General features: G+C 40.0%; 1 protein-coding gene across 4 annotated transcripts in view; it reads right to left on the bottom strand.

The window, feature by feature from the left end:
- Positions 1 to 9,311: 9,311 nt before the first annotated feature.
- C15 overlaps positions 9,312 to 21,549 on the bottom strand; it is a 107,021-nt gene continuing 94,783 nt past the window's right edge. For all 4 annotated transcript variants that reach the window (XM_065218494.1, XM_065218493.1, XM_065218492.1 and 1 more), the window contains one exon: positions 9,312 to 9,919. In XM_065218494.1, the coding sequence (XP_065074566.1) occupies positions 9,721 to 9,919 (199 nt within the window). In that variant the 3' untranslated portion in view covers positions 9,312 to 9,720. The remainder of the gene's footprint in view (positions 9,920 to 21,549) is intronic.

Consider the following 21,549-nt stretch of genomic DNA (forward strand, 5'->3'; position numbering starts at 1 on the left):
CTGTTTTGCGGAGCTTGCCCTTCGTAATCACCCAGAATTTTTCTATTGGGCGAAGTTCTGGCGAGTTTGGTGGATTTGCCTTCTGCTGCACAAAAACAACATCGTTGGCTTCGTACCACTCCATCACCACATTCGCGTAATGGCAAGATGCCAGATCCGGCCAAAACAATGTCTCACCTTCGTGGGACCGGAGGAAGGACAGCATGCGCTCCTAGTGGCATTCTTCTTTATATATTTGGTCGTTGATGGTGCCGGTCGTTATGTACGGCTTGCTGAATTAGCCGCACCCACAGATCGCCTGCCACACTAAGTACTTCTTGGCAAATTTGTCAACCTTCTTCTTCCGGAACTTCACCAGAACATCCAGGCGGGACTTGCTGACGAAAAACTCCACTCGTAGTCCAGCTTCCTGGCGCGGGATTTGGCCACCGTATTATGTTTATCGGTTCGGTTAGGTGCCTTCCTTACCTTAAAGACATGAAATCCGGCCCGTTTCATTGTCTGCTGGATGAACCAGACGGAAAAATTGACCTTCTTGGCCGCGTCCCAAATCGAAAGGTTAGGATTGCGCTTGAAGTAATCCCTCACCTTCCTTGCGTTCATGGGGTCGGTCTTCTTCGCTTTCTTCCACTGCCAGCTCGCCGCCGGGTCGTCTGGGTCTCCTTGAACGATTTTACCACACGGGACACGGTCGAATTGTCAGTTTCATACTGTTTCGCGATCCTCCTGTGGGACTGGCCTAGATTTTCCACGACCGCTCCTATAATTTTTTTGTTGAAGCACTTCTTTCCAAGCCATCTCGATGAACACTTGACAGATTGTGACGAGATGTAAACATTATGTATATTTTTTTTTTTGTTAATTACTTTATTTGTACAGGCTCAATCGAATAAACTTTACAGAGCCAAGTTATCATTTTCTTTATACATTATAAATGTCTTAAATCCAAAATTAAAGGATTGGAACCGATTACTCGCGGTCTTCTCGAGGTTAGTGGATGACAATTGTTTGGATCGGGAGAGGGAAAAGGAGATGTGGAATATGATTTATGATTCAAAAATTTCACTATTTCTAAAACATATACTTAATCATATCGACGTTATATCAACTCTGTAATTATACAATTATTACAGAAACAAATCTAAAAAAAAAAAAAATACACACACACATACAAAACACAAACTAAACACAAGGTTAATCAAACTTACAATCTATGGTTAATATTCTTCAAGAAAACATATATGAGTTGCATAAACTCCAGATCGCGTCTAGCCAAAATATCCCGAACTGGAACATTAGGTTGTCTACCTCGAGCCCGAAGAGAATCGTACAACTCGGATCTGACTCCACGGTGCTCAGCACATGACCAAATAATGTGATCTGCGTCCTGGTAACCTTGTCCACATTCACAGAGATTGCTGTCTCCCAGCCCAACACGGAACAAGTAAGCGTTTAACGAGTAGTGATTGGACATGAGGCGAGACATCATACGAATGAAGTCTCGACCCACATCCAACCCCTTGAACCAAGGACACTTCGACACCTTAGGGATGATTGAATATAACCATCGTCCCAAACTCCCTTCACTCCATTTATTTTGCCAGCTGGCGAGCGACTGTTGACGATAAATGAAGAAAAATTCATTGTAGGCGATTTGTCGATCGTAAATATCGCCTTGCATAGCGCCCACCTTAGCAAGTGAGTCAGCCATCTCATTGCCCGGAATCGAGCAATGAGATGGGACCCATGCAAAGGTGATGACAAAAGATCTTAAAGATAAAGCACTTAAAAGCTCTCGTATTTTCATGAGAAAATACGAGGAGTGCTTTACCGGCCTCATAGAGCGAATAGCCTCGACAGAACTGAGACTATCCGTAAAAATAAAATAATGATCTGGTGCAAGTGAGGCGATCGTTTCTAGCGTATAATGTATTGCCGCCAGTTCCGCAACATATACGGAACAAGGAGCATGAAGCATTCGAGAGGCGCTATGAAATTCGTTATAAATACCAAAACCTGCGGACGCCTCTATTAGTGATCCATCTGTGAAGAACGATCTTGCGGAATCAACTTGGCCAAACTTTGCAGCGAAAATTGACGGAGCAATCATGGAACGATGATGCTCTGGGATTCCGCGAATCTCTTGCGTCATTGATAAATCAAAATGAACAGAACTGTCGAAGTCGGAGAAGCAAACACGATAGGGATTATGCTGCGAAGGGCTGACATCCTGTGTTATGTACACGTAGTACAATGACATAAAACGAGTTTGAGGGTTTAGCTCAAGAAGCTTCTCAAAGTTTGCAATCACCAGTGGGTTCATAACTTCACAACGGGTGAGGAGCCTGAGGGATAATTCCGAAAACCGATCAGAGAGTGGCAACATGCCCGCTAACACTTCGAGACTCATCGTATGAGTCGAGTGCATGCATCCTAACGCGATACGAAGACAGCGATACTGGATCCGTTCTAGTTTGATGATGTGTGTTTTAGCCGCCGACTGGAAGCAAAAACTACCGTACTCTAAAACCGATAAAATCGTTGTCCGGTACAACGTTAGAAGATCTTGCGGATGGGCTCCCCACCACGTTCCGGTAATTGTTCGGAGAAAATTGATCCTTTGTTGGCATTTCCGCTTCAGATACTCAATGTGGGATCTCGAGGTGCATTTGGAATCGAACCAGACCCCAAGATATTTGAAAGACATGGAATGAGTGATCGGCTTACCCAAAAGTTGAAGCTTCGGTTGTGCTGGGCTATGCTTCCTAGAAAAAACGACCAACTCAGTTTTCTCCGTGGAGAATTCGATACCTAGCTGGATAGCCCAAGTAGACAAATTGTCTAAGGTATCCTGTAAGGGTCCTTGCAGGTTGGCCTCTCTGGGTCCTGTCATAGACACTACTCCGTCATCTGCAAGTTGTCTCAACGTGCAGTTGTCCCTTAGACAATTGTCAATTTCTCTGACGTAGAAATTATACAGAAGGGGGCTTAAACATGAGCCCTGGGGGAGGCCCATGTAGCTAAATCGTGAAGCTGTAGAGTTTCCATGAGAAAAGCTCATATGTTTCTCTGACAGCAAATTGTATAAAAAGTTATTAATTAATGGAGAAAGGTCACAAGCGTGGAGTTTCTCTGAAAGGACTTCAACCGATACTGAATCAAAAGCCCCCTTAATATCCAAGAAGACAGAAGCCATTTGCTCTTTATTAGCAAAAACCAACTGAATTTCAGTGGAAAGCAACGTGAGACAGTCGTTCGTTCCCTTGCCCCTACGGAAACCAAATTGAGTATCTGAGAGTAGGTGATTCAACTCAACCCATTTGTCCAGGCGAAAAAGGATCATTTTCTCCAACAATTTTCGAATACACGATAACATCGCAATGGGACGATACGAGTTGTGATCTGACGCGGGTTTTCCAGGTTTTTTAATGGCTATAACTCTCACCCGCCTCCAATCATCCGGAACAATATTAAGCTCCAAGAACTGACCAAACAAGTTCAACATGCGCCTCTTAGCGACGTCTGGGAGGTTCTTCAACAAGTTGAACTTGATTCTATCAGCCCACGGAGCCGAATTGCCACACGAAAGGAGCGCGAGTGAGAGTTCCAGCATTGAAAAAGGCTGGCTGATCTCGTCTACAGAATTCGTCGTTTCGCGAGGAATCATCTGTGCCGGCACAGAATCAGGACATACTTTTCGCGCGAACTTGAGAATCCAACTATCCGAGTACTCCTCACTCTCGTTGTGTGAAGACCGGTTACGCATCCTTCGCGCCGCATTCCAAAGCGTATTCATCGACGTTTCGCGCGATAATCCGTCCACGAATTGCCGCCAGTATCCGCGTTTCTTGGCTTTGATGAGGCTCTTGAGTTCGCGTTCAAGAGCCGAGTACGCTTCGAAATGTACGGGTGTTCCACGTTTCCGGAAAAGCTTAAACGCGTCGGACTTTTTACGATAAACCTCAGTGCATTGCTGGTCCCACCAAGGGGAAGGAGGTTTCCTACGGAAAGACGTTCCTGGAACCGGCCGAGTTTGAGCTTGAAGCGCGCTGTCCAAGATCAGATTGGAGAGGAAGTTATATTCCTCCAACGGTGGAAGCCCTTCTACCGACGTTAGGGCATCTTCTATCACATTCTTGAACTTTGTCCAATCGATATTACGGGTAAGATCGTACGCGACGTTAACGGGTTCCGACGGATTGAACCCACTGGCAACTGAAACTTTGATCGGCAAGTGATCACTACCGTGGGGATCTTGGATCACATTCCACGTGCAATCCAACGATAATGAGTTAGAGCAAAGTGTGAGGTCTAATCTACTTCCATTCGAGGATGGGCCAGCCAAACGTGTTACTTCTCCATTGTTAAGAATTGTCATATTAAAGCTGTCGCAGAGGTCATATATCAAAGTAGAACGGTTGTCATCATACAGTTCCCCCCAGCCTGTACCGTGGGATTTAAAATCTCCCATAATCAACCGTGGAGCAGGAAGTACCGAACAGATATCTGAAAGTTGTTGTCGATTAACAACGGCTCTAGGAGGAATATAAACAGAAGCAATACAAAGGCTCTTACCTTTAATAATAGCCTGACATGCGACAACTTCAATACCTGGAAATTGTGGAAGATTCACTCTATAGAAGGAATGGCACTTTTTGATCCCCAAAAGTACTCCTCCTCCACGCGAATCCTCACGATCCAGTCGAATAATGTTAAAATCGTAAAAAGGAAGATCGATATCTGAAGAGAGCCAAGTTTCACAAACAGCAAATGCATCACAATCATTATTGTGAACTAAAAACTTAAAAGAATCTACTTTAGGAATGAGACTTCGACAATTCCACTGTAGAACAGTGATCAAATCCCCGACCTCGTTTGGAAAATTATCCATCGAAGGAAATGATTGCTGCAATGAGGGGCCACTTCAATGTCAATTGCTTCAAGAGGGTCTTCACAGAAGGAAGCATTGCCAGAACAATGCTTTTGAGAGGATCAGAAATACTGAGGTACTTGAGAATATCGTCCACAATTTTATCAAATGAGAACAACCCGGATGAAGAAGGGGCTTCTGTTCTTAAAAATGGGCCATCAGGGGTTTTTGATGTCCCCGGGAGAGATGGAAAGTTCTGATTATAGTCAGTTCTGCGGAAACCAGGAGGAGTTGAAACTTCCTTTTTTCCATCACTCCTTGATTTGGGCAAGCTGATTTGGGGTTCCTTATCTGCAACTTTCCGCGAACGGATGCGTTTTCGTTTCCGTGCAGAACCTTCCGGAAAACTGAAAGAAACTCCCTCCTCAGCCAAGTCAGAGTCAGACTCGTCATCAGACAAAACAGCAAAGGGATTTTTGTCGTTGGTTGATGGTGTGGCTGTTTTTAGCATTGCTGCAAAAGACTGCCTGGAACGCTCCTTAAGAGAGCGTTCTAGTTTCTCCCCGCGTTGTTTGTACGCCGGGCACGATGAGAGACCATGAGGAGTTCCCTTACAGTACACGCATTTTGGTGCAGTGACTGTGCAGGTGCCATCCTCGTGCTTCTCCCCGCATTTGGAACAGCGTGCCTTGCTGCCACAGTGAGAGGCCGTATGTCCCAACTGTTTGCAGTTTTGGCAGTTCATGACCCGAGGAACAAACAAACGCACAGGTAGCCGAAGTTTTCCCAACTCGATGTAGTGAGGAAGGGCTGAACCAGAAAAGGTCACCCGAAACGAGTCTGTGGGGGTAAAGCTCTTTTTACCCTCGCTGAAAGATACTGAGTTCAGCTTCTGGACTTCCAGTATCTCAACCGTGGGAAGCAAGGGGTTCTTGAAACGGCCAACCGCTTGCTTCGCCAAGATCTCGGGGGTCAGACTCGCTTCGGTGACCACACCTTCGATCTCCACATTACGAGCTGGGATGTACACTCTATACTCGAGTGTAAAGAGCTGGGAGGCAGCAATCTCGTTAGCTTGTTTCAGGTTAGAGACGACAACGCGAAGTTTATTGTACCTCACCTTCGAGATTTCGGTCACGGCCGAGAACCGCTTCGTCAGATCATTAGTAATTTGCATTACATTCAAAGGTTTCTTTTTGGGCTGAAAGTAAACAACCCATGGGCCAGTCGAGTCTTCTGGGTAGGCTCGCGATCGGGGGCTTATCTGTCCCTGTCCATTACCAGACTGAGATGACGAAGCAGGGATGGCATCATCTGATTTCTGGGATGACAGACGTTTTCGACCCTTCTTGCTATCGCGTGGCAAGGTGGTGTCATCTTCCGACAAAACGTCCATTTCGTCTTCCGACAAAATGTCCATTTTGCCGTACTAGTGGGAGCGAAAAACGCTCTACCACTGCAACGATAATCAAAATTACTCGGACACAATACACGAAGAAAAAAAAAAATACTAACACAGAAACACAAACTTAAAATTCAATAGAGATGGGAGAAAGAAAGAAACAAGAACAAAAACTTATCTGATAATCCTATACTACTATCACCGAGCGTTTACACAGCAGCAGCGGAGCGACGCGCAGCTTTGATGATCTTCGATCCGCGTGTGCGGGCGGTCTTCGTTGATGTGTGCTTGTATGAAGCTCGGCACTCAGCTGCACACACGATGATGGATGAGCGGTTTGAATGTGGAGGCAGATGCTGACACTCGATGACGATGATCCGTGTGCACAGGTATGCGTGACCACGCACCGATGGTGCGCAAAATGATTGGCGAATTGCCAATCGCAAAAACAATGTTCGATGATGCCGAAAACACACTTTCTTCTCAGAAAAAAACTCACTTTTTGATAAATTTATCGGGAATTATGCCAGGAATCACTAAGCGAGAAAAACTGATTATTTACGTCAGATAATAGCGAGAAAACTTCCAAATTAACGGAGCGCGTGACAAGTCGACCGTACTTCTTGTTAGGACGCTGTGGTGTGGGGTAAACATTATAATCTAAACTAATTTTACTCGAAAAAAAAAGTTATACACAAAAGAAAGTGTTGCATTTTTTTTTTCGAGTTCAATCTTTATTGATAGCGTGATTGCCTCTCACCCCAGCAGGCCTGGGTTCCATCCCAGTCGGCACCGCCGGGATGTTCTGAGGCATAACATCTCTGATCACGCTCCTTCGGAAGGGAAGTACAGCCGTTGGCCCTCGGTTCATGAGTTGATGGGTAGGGTCAAGATGTGGGAGCTGCCTCTCTGGCGTCGGTAGCATTGGTGCTCAGCTCGGAAAACAAGATCGACGGAAATAAAAATCAAGGAAAAAATCTTTATTGATACCAGCCTACGGTACCCAGCTGTGTTCATGTTTCAGCAGGTAGCCGTGTGTGGAGGACTCGTGGCGGCGTAATGGCCCAGATTGTCAACTCATCAACGTTGTCCGACGCTTTGATCAAATCGATTGACGATTGAATCGAGATCCGATTGAAAGAAGAGGGCTACAAAATCATTAAGGTGTATCCAACCGGTCAGCACTTGTATTTTTTTTTCAAATTACCGTGGATTCGTCATCGTCGTGGAATCGTATATTTTACTGTAACGTTCCAGCATAGCTTCAGTGGTGCCCCAGTGTATTCAAACGTACAACAGAGTCTCGTAAAATAATCGTGATATAATCATAGAAAGATCTATGTGGCACACAAATTAAAAATAGAAACAGTGAAACAGTGTCAATTAAAATTTTAAACCATGGCATACAATCCCGGGATGAACGGGATTCCCAGGAAATGATTTGGAACGGAAGAACCTACTAATAGCTATAGCTATCAGTGTTAAGATATTGTCTATTAGTATATATATAGTAAATAGTTAGTGTTATCAGTGTTTTGCTTATAGGTATGATATTATAATAAACCATATATCAAATAATCAAAGTCACATTGCGTTATATGTACTAGAATAAAACATCTTAATCAACCCAAAAATAATTGTATACACCTAGCTAACATTTTCAATAATACATTCCCCCTTGCTCATGTATCATGACTTCTTCTGAAGAGTGACAATAACCAAATGTACATGGTTTACATTTTTATGCCACCAAGAGGGGAGTCCTCCAATTGTGATTCACAGAAAATGGACTGGCAAAATTTGTGTAATATAATATAGTTCTCATCATTAAACAATTGGAACGAATAGGGGGTTGATCGTTTACTGCGTTTTCGGCAAACGGCTTGGCAAGGGATGTTTTGTGTATGCATTGGCTTCGAACCAGCTGCAGGACGAGAGGGATATCATAATTTTAAGGTTAGCGTCTGCTTCCGATTTTATTATGTGTGTCACTTGCCGTACCGACATGTTAGGCACAATTCAATGGGAGTGAGGTAATGGTAGCAGAGCAGAGAATGAATTTTCCCAGCATGATGTCAAGTGCACAGTAAGCGTTGGTGATGGGAATTGGCACTTGTTTGAGGGATAAATGGTTGCTATGTTTGCTGGTGAGCGATCACTCCATATAGCCCTATCAGATTAGATTTTATGGTGCGGTTCCTCAGGGATTTGAGCAATTAAATTTGGTCGGATGATTGAATAAACTCGCTGACAGCGAGAGATTCCTTTCACACAGTCATTGATATCGTTAACCGGTAAAAAGTACTTCCTCTCTCTCTCTACTTCTGCATACGAATTGCACCTTAATGCATTTATTAAAACCATCTATAAATCTCAACATCACTCAGGAAAAAGTAAGCGGAAAGTGATTTTTTTAACGAAAGGATCCTTTAATTGAGTAACGCACCAATCTCACCGCAGTTCGTGCCGAAAGGATTAAGTACGTTATAGAGCCCATGTCATACCATATGTTTTTTGTTTCTTTCGTTGAAATAGTTCGTACTTATCAGTATGTTTGCGGTATGGGTTTATTAATTATTTTATTGTATCTTTTTTCGCTTGACGTTCTCACATGGCCTTATCTTTACAACGTTTTCATCCTTTCAATTCTGAGAGTTTTTTTTGCGAACGGGAAGGAGTTTCTCACTTAAGCTAAAATGAAGCTTGTGGTTCGGAATGCTATGTGCTTTGTCGAAAAGAAAATGTTTATTAATTACTGCTCTTTGATGCGTTAATTTATTTAGCTTAAATATTTACTTCGGTTGATGGGAAATAGTATTTACATGGTTCATGTCTTTGCCTTTTTTAATCGTGTGCTAATGGGTTGTTTTCTTATCGGCTTCTCACCTTGCACTGCATAACGTTGCCAGTTGAAGATGATTTATTTGTGTTGTAGCATGTTTTTATGTACTCCATCATGCTTTTCTGAGCATGGTTTGCTATTTAACTGCGTGTGAAATTGTCGTGATTATTGACAAAAAGGTAGTTTGGTAGTCAAACCATTTGAAAAGTTTCTAAACTTTACAACATAAAACGTGGAAATGATGCCTTTTAAATACTGATGCATGTAAAGATGTATTTTTCAACATTAGCTGTACATTTGACGTCAGCGTCGAAATAAAGAACAATGAGGCTAAGTAAATACGTTATTATTTCTACTTTTTGTCATTATGATATTGATTTTTGAATTATCTTACACAATAAGATAAATTCTTGCTTTTTGTTATCCGCATTTATTTACATAAATTTACAGGTTTTATGAACGTTCCTAACCTAGCAGAACCTGCTCAAGTGATCTCCTTTTCTAATTTAATTTCATATATCACAAAGAAATTTTTATTACTATATCGCTACGGCTCTAAAGATGGTAAAGGAAAGTCCTCTCAATATGCCTAATAGCGCTGTTCCTTCAGCAACCCGCAGTGTGTGCTTCAGCCCACGGTTGAAGTCCATGCAGTGCAGCCAGAGGTGCCCCTGGAACGCTGTTCGGTTGCCCACCTGATGGCGGAGGCTGACCAAAGCCTTTACTGAGAGCTTCCGCTTGTAAGGAGAGCATCAACCGGTTTGCCGCTTGTCGTTCCGCTTCACGTTCCTCGGCTGTTTGGCGCCTGAAATGAGATAAGACAAATTTATTATTTTGTTTGTACACAACAGAAATTACAGAGAAGTTCCTGTTTAAGCATGATTCAGTTAGCAAACGACGAGTAAACACAGCAAAAGTTTTGTTATTTTACATTTGGCACATTGATGTATTTTTGGCTTTAGTTGGATCATACAGCAAGACACGCAAAACAAATTTCTCTTACATCCAATGTAAGGATGGATGTAGTACATCCTCTGCATATGTTTCATGCAACAAATGTAATGGCAGCTCTTGCAATGCGTACAAGCATGTTTTTCAATCCCTTTTTTTATACAAACCCTTTACGAGATGAATTTCTAGACGCAATTAATTTGGGGAAACAATTTTTGTTCGAAAAAAAAGTTAACATGAAAATAACAAAATTATTTTAAAAACATTACAGCACCCACATTACAAAACCTGTCATTTTGCTAAACATTGCAAGTTCTGCATATTTTTTTTATGCAAATCAGTAATAGAATCTTAGTTTTCCCGGTTGGGTGTACAACTTCGAATAGTTTGTGCCAAGTTAATTTCTTACCAAATAAGTTTAAATTTTGGGAGCCTAATCAGGACCTGATTTGAAACCGTTTGAGGACTATGGAGCAAAAAAATTTTGCATCAGTCTAGTGTACACTGTACAACTTTAATTTTACGCGAATGTATTTAATAATCCAACTATTTGAGTAGTTCCACGTCAACTGAGGAATCAATTCAACTTTTCAGGCAAGGTTGCAAATACTCATTTCAGCTAAAACAAAATTTTTTAGATTATGAAATAATTAGATGCCATGATTATATTTTGAATTGGTAGGATTCAAGAAGAGGTTACAAAGCATGTGTTTGAAATATTAAACCTGTTTATTTCACTTCATGAGAGTCATAATCAGCGATTTTTCACACACTCACTCACTCACTCATTCAGCGATCAGAAAATCGCTGATTGTGACTCATAGAAAGCAAAATTTACAGGTTTTATGTTTCAAAACGCATACTTTGTAACCTCTTCTTGTAAGTTACAAGTAAAACATGCCATCATACCATATTTTGGTTTTATTATTCCGAAAAACATTATTTTAGCTGAAATGAGCATTTGCAACCTTGTTTTCAGGGCTGTTACAACAGGCGTGGATTTCGCCGATTTGTCGCGAATTTGAACTTTCAGTTGCGAAAATCACGGAAACATTAAATGATGTCGCGAAAATCGCGAAGAGACTGCCCAAAAACAATTCTGCAATCATTTGGCATCTACTATGATTTATGATGGTTTTATAAAGGCAATGAACAATCCATTTAGTTTTAATACAGCATTTCACAGTGTTAAACGTTTCTGCTTAGTAGTTCACCTTTTCGCTGTTTTAAAAACCTTTTCCAGTCTGGCGAGAAGTCAAAAACTGTCTTGTTTTAAAATTAAATTTAAAGCTGTTCTCAATCCCACCATAAAATTGTTCTATACATCAATCATAAATTTCATTAGCAATTTTTTTTATTAATGTCTTGATAAAATACTCTTTAAACCTGTTCTATCATTAAGTTTTAAATGAGAGTAAAATGCATATATTGTTGCCTTTTAGGCTTTTAAAAGTGTATCGTAAAATCCCCTCTGTTTACAAATTGAACTTTAAGGATGGATCCTCATAGGGAATAAAAACTAAATTTATGACAAGGATATCTCGAAGGATAAACGAAGTTGGAGGAAAAATTCAAGCGATGCTAACGACCGAAGGGAAGTCGATTTCAGTAAAATTTAGTTTTTTAGAAGAACCAGAAGTACCATCGACGACTGAGCATCTGGTGGAAGTGAAGTGAACGTGGTCCTCAAATTCATAAAACATTGTCAATACAGCCTGAAAACAGACCAGCCTTCTCCAGACCTTGCGAATAGATGAAGATCGGAATAATTGCGTCAGTACCGACAGCAAACTACTGAAACTGTCATTTAGCGGACAGTAGTTGGTTTCCGATCCATAGCTGCGATTTTATTCGGCGAAAGGGTCAGCTCTTGAAAAAAAAAATCATTCAACCGTACATTCCTGCATCGTTTGATGCTGCACCTTCAGAACCATCCGGAAGATGGGGATCTTTTCGGGAATGATCGAGGTTACAGCTGTACGAAATGCGAAAGCAAAATGGCTTTAGATAAATACATTTCAGTCTGCAAGTTTCCTTCAAAAAAGCCATTTCAAAACCTTAAAGCGTTGATAGACCAGTGGTGAAGACATAAGCCTGTTAATCTCAACGTTGGTGATTCGAATCCTTTTTGAAGGAGTAGGCTGTGCCGGTGATCGTGGAGTTTTTTAGTCTATAATCGGTTGCAGATCTGGCCAAAACCAGGCCCAAGAGACAATTTCTAAATTTTCATTCTAGGTCCCTATTATTTGTTCCGAAGCCAAGTAGAACCTCCGCGAGGCGTCCAATTATTCGTCCCATCATTAGTTCCATCATTCGTTGAGTCGCAGCGTTGAACCTGACTATTGGCCACGAAAAGGCATGCCAATGCACATTAAAATTCGACTACATACATCCAAACATTAGTTTATCTCATATCGACGGAAGACATTCCGCGCAACTACCATAAACCGAATTAATTCATGTTGAGCTTCGTCAAGCTTCGTCTACAATTTGGACTTCTACATCAACACATGTCAAGCAGCCTGCAGGTTCAAAAAACTTGGTAAGTTCGTTCCATTTTATCTTTATCAAACCAGTAACTTTGGGAGATCACCTTTTTGTGGTGTGTTACTGGTCTAGATCTTCCACCGAACCCTAGTCGTTTCAACTTCAATCTAGGGAATCAGGAATTTCCAGTTATCAAAGGATCACATTTTAGTCCTTGCTACTTTTTATGACTTGATAATAGTGAAAATAGTGACACTCGGGTAGCGACCACCGCCGTTATGCATTACTATATTGTATATTTCAAATCAAAAATATTTCTTTATGTTCATAGATTTCACATAATCCTTTTCCCTTTGTCCTTCTCATAGGCATAGATAATGGGGGTGCCAGGGGGCCAGGTGCCCTCCAGAATTATCTAGGCCCCCCTTCCAGAATTATCTAGGCCCCCTCCAGATAAATTGTCTAGCTACGCCTTTTCCTTTCCCTCTTCTCTTCTCAGAAGGCGAGTAATGGCGCTATAGCCATAAGTCATAAGAGGCTAGGACAAGAGTTAGTGCTCATGCCCCAACCGTCAGAAGAAAATGGAGCATCACTTAACCTTTCTAGCTTTGATGCTTCCAACGACCAACCAATCATATAATTACCAAAATCGGAACGTACGGTACGAGATGTCCACGTTTCATCCATTTATTGGATTCTGAAGCATCGTGTTTTAATCTTTGATTTAAACAGGCCCGATGTTTTCTGAATCATCTTGCCCTTTAAATGCTGCACAGTAGGCATGGCCCTTTTGATATGTGTGACGCATCTTTGATGTGAAACATATATCAAATGGACAAGAAAAATGATGGAGGTATATCCATTATTTTCCAGGATGCTTTCAAGAACTGGCTGTGTTGGTGTTAGATTAGATTAGATTAGATTAGAATGCAAAAATCATGAAAAACAAAAATCTTGGCTAAGCTTAATTATCGATGTGAAATGATGTAAAATAATTAGTAAAATCGATGTTTTCCGTGGGCGGACTCAAGTTTTTCGATGTTTTCACGTACATTTCACATCAAATTTTATATGGCACCTAAAACTGGGCCGCTTCATGAGAACTATTTTATAGTTTTGGAAATTCGCCAGGATTTTTTTACGATCAGTTTTTTATTTTAATTATTTTGATAAGATCGGATGGTATTTATGAATCCCTTTTTATCTTGGTTGTTGTTTTTCTAGTGAACTTAGCAAGCAGCTAGGGTAAATGGTTCGGATAATGGTTTTAATTGTTGCCAAATAGCTTTGATTGTAGCGTAAATACGGTTTTGAAATGGATCTCAATGTGTTTATCGTACAACCATTTTGCAGTAAATCAATCTTGAAGATCTTCGAAAATATACCCTTCAGAACCTTCTCCAGGAGGGCAACAAGATTCTAGCATCAATGAGGTTTTGGTGGATGCATCAATGACAAAGCAGTCTTGACCAGGGTTTTATGAATTTTGTTTTATAGTAGCTTTGTAGTATTTTATAAAACTTAAAATGTTACTTGGGTGTGTGTGTGAATCGTGTAATTCATTGTAACCTTTCCGTCCCGGATTATTTTGGTGTCATAAATTTTGTTGTTCATTTGGCTCTCAATTTTCTACCGGTTCAAACCAAACACCCCGTAAGTAATCGAGAAATGATCTGTCCAATGTGAGACATTTTCGTGTTTCTTTTTATTTCCAATATGAACATAGCATTTTTCGTTGCCATTCATAAACGAATCGTATATATGCGAGTAATTGCCATGTATACCGGAGTTCAGTGCTATTATATCAACCAAGACTGCAATAATGTCTGTAGTATCGAAATGTGTCCAAACAGATTCGAAGTGTTCGAGTTTTTCAAGAAAACAAACTTTTGCTGAACTATTTTGCCCAAGTAACAATTCAGTAACCATGTGGCATCCACTCTGATTTATGATGGTTTTTTAACGGCAATGGACAAACCATTTAGTATAAATACAGCATTTCAACATTCCTGCTTAGTAATTCAGCTTTTTACTGTTTTAAAAACCTTTTATAGTCTGTCAAGAAAGTCAAAAACTGTCTTGTTTTAAAAATAAATTTAAAACAGTTCTCAATCCCTCCTTAAAACTGCTCTGTAATTCAAGCATAAATGTCATTAGCAATTGTTTATTAATGTCTTGATAAAATACTTTACAAACGTGTTCTATCATTATAAAACCAACTATAAAACCATTAGGTTTTGCATTAGAGCAAAAATCATTTATGGTGCTTTTTAGGCTTTTTAAAGTGCATCATAAACTCCCCAATTACTCTGTTTACACATTGAGCTTAAAAAATGGTTCCTCATAGTTAATAAAAGCCAAATTTATGACAAGGAAATCTCGAAGGATAGACGAAGTAGGATGAAACATTCAAGTCGATTTCAGCAAAATTTACCTCTTTAGAAGAACCAGCACATCATCAACGACTGACCATCTGGCGGAGAAGAGTAAAGTGAGCGGGCCCTCGAATTCATAAAACATTGTCGAAAGTTGAAAAACATACCTGCCTTCTTCAGATCTTGCGAATAGATGACAATCGAAATAACAACCGACAGCAAACCACTGAAACTGTTAGTTAGCGGAGATTAGCTGGTTTCCGATCCATAGCAGCGATTTTATTCGGTGAAAGAATCAACTCTTCGGAAATTTCATTCAAGCGTACATCCCTGCATCGTTGGATGGTGCACTTCTGTAACCATCCAGAAGAAGGGGATCTTTTTCGGTTCGAAATGCGAAATGTTGCAAAACAGTATCGTAAACTATCTGAATAACTGCTCCCAATCCATCGGGAGAAAACTTCCTAGAAGAACCCTGGATCGTACAGCGCGACTTTTTGCAGGCAACTTTGCCTTCATAAATGCTGCTATAAATCTGAATAGGTTAGGATCAAGCAAAATGGCTTTAGATAAATACAATTAAGGCTCCAATTTTCTTCATAAAAGCCATTTTAAAACCTTATGAATTTGTTAAGGATTTCTTGAAAGCAAAACAACTTTTTCACAAATGACCCATGAAAATCAACTTTTATGCCACCGCCATGTTACAATTAGTTTGCTTGTTTTTTACAATCTTCGTTTTTTAATATATAGTTCCTAGGATATAACTATTTTTTTGGTAAATTTAGCAATGAGCAAACATTTAAATGCGAAAATCATAAAAAATCTCAGCCTACCTCGATCTGAAGAATAATTCTTTTTCAATGTAAAATAATTAGTCAAATCAACGTTTTACGAGGGCGGACGTATTTTTTTTCGATGTTTTCACGTACATTTCACATACAATTTAATTAGGCACTTAAAACTAGGCCACCTAATGAGAACTATTGTAATAAATTTGAATATTCAACAAGATTTTTATACCATCAGTTTCTATTTTAATTATTTTGATAAGATCGGATTCATAAATCCTTTTCTATTTTGATTAATGCTTTCCTAGTGGATTTAGCGAGCGGCTAGGAGAAATGGCTCGGAAAGGGTTTTTATTGTTGCTAAATAGCTTTTGTTGTAGCTTTCAAATGGTTCTCAATTCGTTCGTCTTACAACCTTTTGCAGTAAATCAATCTTGAAGAGATTCAACCTTCTCCAGGGTGGGCCAACTAGACATATTCTAGTCTTAATGAGGTTTTGGTGGATGCATTAATGACAAAATAGCCTTGAACAGAGTTTTATGAATGTTGTTTTATAGTTGCTTTATAGTATTTCATAAAACTTAAAATGTGACTTGGGTGGTACACGTTTTCAAAGCGTTATTAAGAACAGCTGTAGATTCATCTAAGTTATCGGCCACGAATGGAAAATCCACGCTACTCTCAACAACATTCTACAACAGTTTGCTTCGAATATTTCCTCCAGCACTTCAATTTTACAAAATTATCGTTATCGTTAACATGGTCTAAGACATTAATCACTAAGGTCTCATGATCGGTTATTTTCAAATCAGTATCCGTAACTGAACAAATGGAATCAAAATTGGAATAAACGTGGTCAATTAAAGTTCTATTGTGCCTGGAAATACGCGTATATATTTATTTACCGTTTGCTTTTAATTAAAAAACTCAGCTAAACGCTTCAAATGATTCGAATTACGGCTATCACGCCAATTAATATTAAAATCACAAGCCAATATATTTAATTTACTAAAATCAAGGAATGTCTCGAGCCAGTTCTCTGAAACTTCAACAAAACGCTGGTCACTAGAACTGGGAGAATGATTCAAACCACCTTAATTACCCATCTTCATGCCACGTACAACTGTAATGCCCAAGAACCAGTTGCCATCAATAATTTCGTTGGTACGAAGGTTGAATTGAACTGATTCTTTGACATAAATAGCAACACCGCCAGTGTGTCTAGAATGTGATAAACAAGCAGCTACAATATATCCAAAGCTTCAGTTTCTACAATATGAGTTTCAGATAATAAAACTAAATGAGGACGTTTTTCCTCAACAATCTGACGTAATGCTACGTAGTCTGTTGACAACCCCGCAATATTCAAATACAAAAAATCGAATTGATTCGCATTCCTGGAACTTGGCTGCTATTTATTGAAACGCAAGCTGCTTTTCTTCTGATCAAAAAGTCATTTATACAGCAAACACCGAGCTAAATGCGGCATGGTTGACGTCCATGTTCATTTTACGTTCTTTATTCATTTTCAAACAATTAATACATTTCAATACAGTTGACGTACACTCAGACGTTTTGTGTTGTTGGCAGCACCTAAGCATCTTTCACAATTTTTTGAAATCCATAAAAAAATACTGTTCCTAATCAAGCCAACCATAATTTTATTTGAAGATGATTCTTTCCATTATGCAGTGTATTTTCAAGTCAAGACAACAATTAAGCATCATGAATATTTCACTCAAACGCGACATAATTCGTTTATCGCATATAACCGCTTATTCCAACAGCAAATTGGAAACCATTACTCAATGTGTCACATATCGTACGTGTTTAACCGAGCTGTATCTTGACGAGAACCAGATATTTACTTTTATTTAATCATTGAATCACTTGATTATATCGCATTTAATCTAATCAGAACAGAACCAGAATCCGAACGGGAAGAGAAATTGTCGAATGTCGAAGTGCTATTGTTAGTGAATGTCGTCGTCGTTGTCGTTGTCGTCGTGATGGCGTTGCTGTTTACTGTCAGGTTTAACTTTTCAGAGAACGGCATTCTACTGCTTGTTTCTATTGCTGTAGTCCGGAACAAGGATTTCTCTTCGTCAGTTTCTTGTGTTGGTACGTCCCGACGGGCCGGGAAAAGCTATGAATAAATGATGCCAGCGCCATAAATGTAACCTTTTCCCCTATATCATTGTTTACAGGAGCCAGTGTGGCAGCTGGCATGAATGGTAGTATGTACATGTGCATTAGGGTGAGTCAAGTTTGTATAGTGGGTCACAACCCAAGGCTACCCATTGCTTTTTCCATATGTATTGAGGTCTCCATTAACGGTGCCAAATTTGTACGAGTTTGGTTACGATCTGGATTTGCGGTAGAACTTAAAAATTTGTATGGGAAATGGAACGAAACTATTCAGTTGCCTATCAAAAAATAACGCACTGTTCATTTTTAACCAAACCTGAGATTTAGATTGGAAAAAGTATGCAGAACAACTCTGTCGAAGACCCAAAAATATATTATTTATTTGTAATTAATTATGACGTTTAATTTGCAACATGAAAAACAGGTGTCATGATTCTGGACGATAACAAAAGGTCATGTTAAAATTTACGTGCTGTTCCCGAGCAAAGTCCAGCATCAAAATGACAGCAAATCGAAATCAAATTTCGATATCAATATCAAACTGAAATCATAATTTGATTTCAGTTTACGCGATTGACAAATTTGATAATTTTATTTTTTTGTATTTTGCTGTACATTTGCTCTTTAAAATTAAGATGTAACAGTTTTGTTTTCAGTGCCGTAGCAGAACATCAAACTGAATACTCGTTTTATTATCAACAGGAAACATGTGTATCAAATCTAGTTTTCAGTTAGCTCTCACTGATAGCAGAATCAGTTTTCAATGTGATGTCGAAGGAAGATTTTTTTTGCTCTCAATCGAGGGGGGCGACTCTATCTACGCTGCAGGAAAGATTGTGTTGTGCTGTGGCTAGCTGCTCGCACGCTGAGTAGATAGAAAGAAGATTGATGACGATTCTGAAAATTTCCTGCAAAAAGATGATGTGCGATGCAAGTAGATGCGATAAATGCAGGAAGATTTTTCGAAGATTGATTCGCTAGTGTGAGATTTTTTGAGGATCTAAAATTGATATTTAGATGTGTCGCCCCCCTCGCTCTCAATTTTAATATTTTAACCGTTAAAACGACCAAAACGACAACAACCTGAGTAATCATTATCAGCTACATCACAACATCATATTTAGTTCTCAATTCGATTTCAGCTCTTGCTCGGGTTTCGGATATGGTACGCATTGCGGCACGCATACGCATACATTTTAAACAGTGTCTGGATTTTGGAGTGGAGCACTTGATTTTGGAGTGGAGCACTTGGCCTAAAATAAAATATTAATAACCTGTTGGACAAATTTCGAATCAAGCGGTCTATGAAAAAGTTGTGCTGTATAGTTTCTCAATCTAAGTCTCAGAATTGGTCTAAGTTGGGCAGTGTTTTAATTTTTGGCAAGCAAATGAATAACCCAACTAACAATTTTCGCAATGTAAACGCATTAATCATTTCATTTATACAGCCTCAAGCTGTATTAAAATGTTATACGATATGAGAAAAGTTTTACTCGACCTACAAGCAAATCTGGCGAGCTTAGTTAGCTTCTATACAGCTGTTAGCCTGCTGTTTAGTTGTGTGTGAACTTGAAAGGTTATTCAATAATCACTACACAGCTGCTTCTTGAACTGATCACTGAACTGAATCACTACACAGCTGAACTTCGAACTGATGTAAAAATGTATGGTTGCCCTTCTACAACAAGATCACTGAGTAGAGGCTTTAACATAGTGCACATGAATTACTTTACTCCACTAGTTAATTCATATTTGTAACTACACCCATAGCCATACTATCTCGTTCAAATTTTGTACATTTTTTGGGGACTTCAAAACAGATCGAAAGAGTGGTGGGGTGGCAGCAGGGAGGCATAAAGTTGACCCACCCTAATGTGCATGTTGGTTTAAGAAGTTGTGACAATTTTCTTGTATTCTTTCCATCCCAACGGTAACAGGCTACCGAACAGCTATCGAGTGGAAAGAGCTAATGTTTCTTATTCATCGAGCTTTTAGATACTCACTAATACCCTGGTTGGAGTTTCTCTCTGCACTTAGGCGGCAATCGATAGCTCCGATTGGTTTGCCCACGATTTCTGTAGAAACACCGGTAGGCGGAAGAACGGGGAAACATTCATTTTACAACTCAATATAGCACTCTATACACTAAATCCCCTCTCACTCTCAACAGTTCAGCCATAAATACTTGCCAGTACACCGCTCGTAAGTGGTGCAGATTGTCGATTTGTGTACAGATTTTCATTCCCGTAGTAGTTGTTGTTGCTTTATTGTCACTCTGCCTTTTCGAGGTGTGACAAAGACCCTCTCCTAGGATTTAATACGATCGGAATCGGATTTGTCAAATAAACAACTCAATTATGTAGGCTTTCTACCTCCAGCTTGATTCGGGATTCGTGGATTAGGGTGGAAAGAGTTGGACTTAATTGACACTAGTTTCTACGCTGGTATGATGATAGCAGGGTAGACTAATAGTTTCCTGTTTTATAGTGAGCGAGCAGGCAAATAAAGTCATTCAATAAGCGATAAAACGGCTGGACAGGGTATTGACAAGTGGTGGCGCGAGTGCGCATCAGTGGTGAAAGAATCCGTGATAAATCATTCAATACTTTGCCTCCATGCCACAGGCACTCAGAAGCCCGTTTTAAAATGCGATATGCACTGCAGGAACGAGTGAAACGTTTTGCGTTGATATCTACGCCAGCCTTCCATACATAATTAATTCCTCAGTGAAGAAGCGGAAACTGTCCACTACTCTTGCTTGGGGACGCTCTATGCACACTGTAGCAGAGAGCAGTCAAATGTTTGCTACATCTATTAAATATCATGCATTGTAACACCGTGCATTGCAAGCAAAAAGCAATCAGACATTGAATTGGATTCGGTAAAATGACTGTTCATGAATAATTGAATATTGTAAAATTAATATCAGTTCAAAGTGCGATTCCTGTCGAGGGATAGACTGTCAACACACAATTATCGGCATCAGGACCAAATGCATAGGCGATGAATGCTCCGCCCTTGGAAACCCATTTGCATGGCTTTATTGGCTCACATGTATTCGAGTAAACGAATATCAATTACAGCTCTCCTCCACAGAAGATCCCCCTAATCAAATTTAATACTGATTTAAAGCCTTCGCCAGTGCATAAATCATCGCTCAAGCTGCTGAAACACACTGACAGTTCTGTGCATATGTATGTAGGTAATACACACTGCAGTGAGTGATGATAGGTACTACATACGTACAGCAAATTAGAAACCGTCGGCGATGGTTTTTCCAACCGACATCCATCGGTTCGCTTCCAAGCGTCAGTGGAAATTTTCATAATTTATGAAATTCATTAAACTTAATCCGAAAACCATAAATTATTATGATATGCAACGTGCGCGCGCGTTCTCCGCCCGAAGTAGTCGGCCTGTACCTGAATGGGATCTGTTTCGAAACATATGCCATTCATCTACCACACGCCGACGCTGCCCTGCCACTACACTTGGCTCCAACAACTTTTTGCGTCTGTGGTGCTGCTAAAATGTGTTATGTTAATTCTATGTTTCGCTTTATAAAATTAACACTTGTTTAGCGAAAGCTTTTCTGCGCCCGCGTGTGTGTGTGTGTGTGGTATGAGGCGCTAGCTGGGCTGCAGATAGGGGGCGGACATGTTCTGCGGAGGATTTAATTTGGA

Source organism: Ochlerotatus camptorhynchus, unplaced genomic scaffold, assembly GCF_037179485.1.
Source record: "Ochlerotatus camptorhynchus isolate MF236.1 unplaced genomic scaffold, CSIRO-AGI_Acam_v1.1 ptg000087l, whole genome shotgun sequence".
NCBI classification, from domain to species: domain Eukaryota; kingdom Metazoa; phylum Arthropoda; class Insecta; order Diptera; family Culicidae; genus Ochlerotatus; species Ochlerotatus camptorhynchus.